The sequence below is a fragment of the Fukomys damarensis genome, unplaced genomic scaffold (assembly GCF_012274545.1).
Source record: "Fukomys damarensis isolate Sample0158 unplaced genomic scaffold, DMR_v1.0_HiC HiC_scaffold_28, whole genome shotgun sequence".
NCBI classification, from domain to species: domain Eukaryota; kingdom Metazoa; phylum Chordata; class Mammalia; order Rodentia; family Bathyergidae; genus Fukomys; species Fukomys damarensis.
The window spans coordinates 3,388,525-3,392,104 of record NW_022900940.1 but is presented as its reverse complement, the minus strand read 5'-3'; the positions used below and the strand labels follow the sequence as shown (position 1 = coordinate 3,392,104).

Here is a 3,580-nt window from a genome sequence, read left to right as displayed (position 1 = left end):
TGTTTTTTTTTTTTTTTTTTTTTTTTTGGCACCAGCGATTGAACTCGGGTCCTTGCACTTGCAAGGCAGGCCACTGAACCATGAGGTAAATCCCCGGCCCTAGCTTTGTTTTTTTTATCTATGATGATAAGCGTGACCCTTAAGTCTACTCTCCCTGTTGTATCATTAGATGCTTATTTTTAAAAATATTTGCAACTCAGATTTTTTGTGTGTGACACCAGGGACTGAATGAACCCAAGGCCATCGTACTGAGCTTCTTCTTAGTCCTATTTATTTGCTTACATTTTGACAGGATCTTGCTGTGTAGTTCAGGCTGGTCGTGATCTCACTCAGTAGCCCAGGTTGGCCTTGACCTCACAGTGATTCTCCTGCCTCATCTTCCTGAGGGTTCAGATTACAGATGTGTACCACCGTGCCTGGCTTAATTTTTACTTTGAGGTAGGATCGCACTAAGTCCACATTGCCCACGCTAGGCTTGAACTTTCGCAGGAAGTAAGACCTCCTATAGCTTTGTGAACTTGAGGCTTTGTTAGAAAGTTCCTAACATATGGGATAAGGTGTAGACTACATGAATCCCTATAGTGATCTGTTCTATTTCTACTTGAGTCAAGAGACGTTAGTCGTAGTTTACATGAGGAAAGGAGAAGCAAGTTGTGTTCCTTTAAGTCACTTTTCCTGAAAGAGACCTTTGACTAGAGTAATAAGATTGTGATATGTATTCCTCTTCCCCAGGTACATGAAAATAGTAGAAGCTCTGCCAACTTACGGAGTCCATTACTATGCAGTGAAGGTAAATACTTCTTACATGACAGAGCTTTCAGTGACCTCACTGCTTTATGAGTTACTGAACAAAGGCACCTTTCTAAAATCACTTATCCGCATACGTGTGTATGTAAACTATCTGTGGAAAACATTACGGCATTTCAAATCAAATGTGTTCCTTAACATTTTACAGCCTGATCATATCTTACCACGTCTAGCAAATTATAAAGCACTTTACTTTTGCAAAATACTTGAAACGTTCAGGTGTCTTACCAAGGCCTCTTTTAAGACATTCAGGTTGTCCTCTCTCCTTGTGAAGGAGGGGCTTGCTTGGGCTTGGACCCAGGGTCTCTCGCGTGCTCAGTTGAAAATGTGTTCCTTAACATTTTACAGCCTGATCATATCTTACCACGTCTAGCAAATTATAAAGCACTTTACTTTTGCAAAATACTTGAAACGTTCAGGTGTCTTACCAAGGCCTCTTTTAAGACATTCAGGTTGTCCTCTCTCCTTGTGAAGGAGGGGCTTGCTTGGGCTTGGACCCAGGGTCTCTCGCGTGCTCAGTTGACGATTTGCCTGCACCCCCAGCCCTAGACCTTTTTTTTTTTTTTAAACCCTTGCTGATTTTTCTCTTCCAGTTGATCACCCTCTTAACACCATCAGGTCTTCGTTTGTTAGTGCCACTGGTGAGGATCCTGCTTTCTCTGCTGTCCTTTCAACAGCTTTCAGAGATGCTGTTGTTTTTACAAGATCTGCAATGCCACTTTTCCATCAGTACATTTAGTATTGGCCCTGTATTTTCAGACGTTTAAAAGCAGAAAGAGGTTGACTGAGAAGTATTTTTGAAATGATAAGGGACAGAGTACGGTTTAAGAAGGGAGTCTTGTTTGAAAGAAATCATTTTTATTTATTTACAGTACTTAGTATTTATTTTTTGCAGTACTAGGGATCAGACACAGGGCCTAACACATATTAGGCAGGTGCTTTACCATTAAACTGCAACCCAGACCAAGAATAACTATAAAATTGACCAGTTCTTTAGTGACTTTTGATTGTTTCACATCTTTTACCATCACAGACCTTCGGAAACTAGATAAATATTTACACGATGAGGACACCCTGCACTTAAATGTTTCCAATTAAACTTTTGTTTCTGCTGATCCTAATCTGCATATAGGTATATGACAAAGCCTAAATTTTTCTGTCCCTGGGTCAAAACATCCTTTCCTTTGGCAAAAGCTGAAACAAATTTCTGAGAAAGTATATCGGTTCTCTGCTCATAAGTACCTCAGACTGATTATGCAAACATCCTGGTATTGAATTGTACAGTTCCCCCAGAAGGTTTTTAAAAATATTCTTACCTTCATTGTTCATTGTATCAGGGTTTGGAACCACTTCCTTTCATCTTTGTAATTCTCTGGAAACTTCCGCAACCTTTATAACTGGTTATGGATCGAGAGAACAGAGGCTTTTTCTTTAAACTGATAACTAGCTTTGCACTAATTTAACTTTCTTTCTTTCCTCCCTTCTTTCTTTCTTTCTTTCTTTTGGATCTGGTCACACTATGTGGTTCAGACTGGCCTTGAATTCACTCTGTAGCCCAGGCTGGCCTTGAACTATGTGATCCTCCTGCCTCAGCCTCCTGAGTGCTGGGATTACAGGTGTGTGCCACCAGACCCAGCTTGGATAAATTTTTTGGTTGAATCATTTACATTTTGTTTATTCTATTCAAATGTTTAATCGAAACAGTACTGCTTTGTTCTTTTTATGGTTTTTACCAGCGTTGGTCTCTTTCGACTTAAATGTCTTATCACAAGAAACACTAAGAAAGCATTTTTGTAGCAAAGTTAAAAGTAGTGCTTTTATTTATCAAAACAGCCTTATTTTGAACTTGTTCATACTTGTTAATGGAAAAAATTGGTAAATATTATTTCACCTTTGGAAGGCATAACAACTAGGTGTTGGTTCTCATGCTTTTCGGTCTTCTAGGATAAACAAGGACTTCCTTGGTGGCTTGGAATCAGCTATAAAGGGATTGGCCAGTACGATGTGCAGGATAAGGTGAAGCCTCGGAAGGTAAGTACAGATCGTTTCAGATGTTTACGGGGTGCTTTGATTGTTCCAGGTCTCGTGCCACCGTTTTAAGGGACACCGTGAGCAGTCTTGGGCTGAGAACCTTGCTTATTGAAGCCACTGGTTCAGAGAAGACTTGAGTGAAATGAAACTGGTTATTTTCGTGGGGAATGCAGGCATTTTCTTCTACAGTTCACTGGGGTCCCACTTACATAATTTCAGGTACCACCTGTTGCCCTGAGGTGGTAAGACGCAGCCCCAAGCACCTGCAGGTAGCCCAGTCTCCCAAGCTAGTATGGGAGGATTCTGCCAGTTGTTTTATCTATTTTATGAATATAAACATACGTACACATGCATTTGTAACAGACGGGTGATCCAGTGGATGAATTCTGAAAATGTAAGCCAGAACCTTTATTGCTGATTATTTCTCAGTGGTATAGTTACAAGAAACCTTTTGACAGCTGCTGCTATGTTTTACTTAACTACGTTCCAGTTTTCTGCAATGATAATTTTCTCTAGGTAGAGAAAAATAAGCAGTATGCTACTTATTAAAGGGGTCTAGTCTGTAAATTCAGGTTTTACAGAACTAAAACAGTTACTATTTTCTGCTTAAAATTTGATTGTGAAAGCCGAGCATGGTGGCTCTTCCCTGTAATCCCAGCACTCAGGAGGCTGAGGCAGGAGGATCGCTGTGAGTTTGAAACCAGCCTGGGCTACATAGCGAATTCCAGGGCAGTCTGAACTA

At 40.4% G+C, this 3,580-nt stretch overlaps 1 protein-coding gene across 4 annotated transcripts in view; it reads left to right on the top strand.

The window, feature by feature from the left end:
* Positions 1-3,580, top strand: part of Frmd4b (FERM domain containing 4B) — a 229,964-nt gene that overhangs the window by 186,482 nt on the left and 39,902 nt on the right. For all 4 annotated transcript variants that reach the window (XM_010635994.3, XM_019209337.2, XM_010635978.1 and 1 more), the window contains 2 exons: positions 733-790; positions 2,752-2,838. In XM_010635994.3, the coding sequence (XP_010634296.1) occupies positions 733-790; positions 2,752-2,838 (145 nt within the window). The remainder of the gene's footprint in view (positions 1-732; positions 791-2,751; positions 2,839-3,580) is intronic.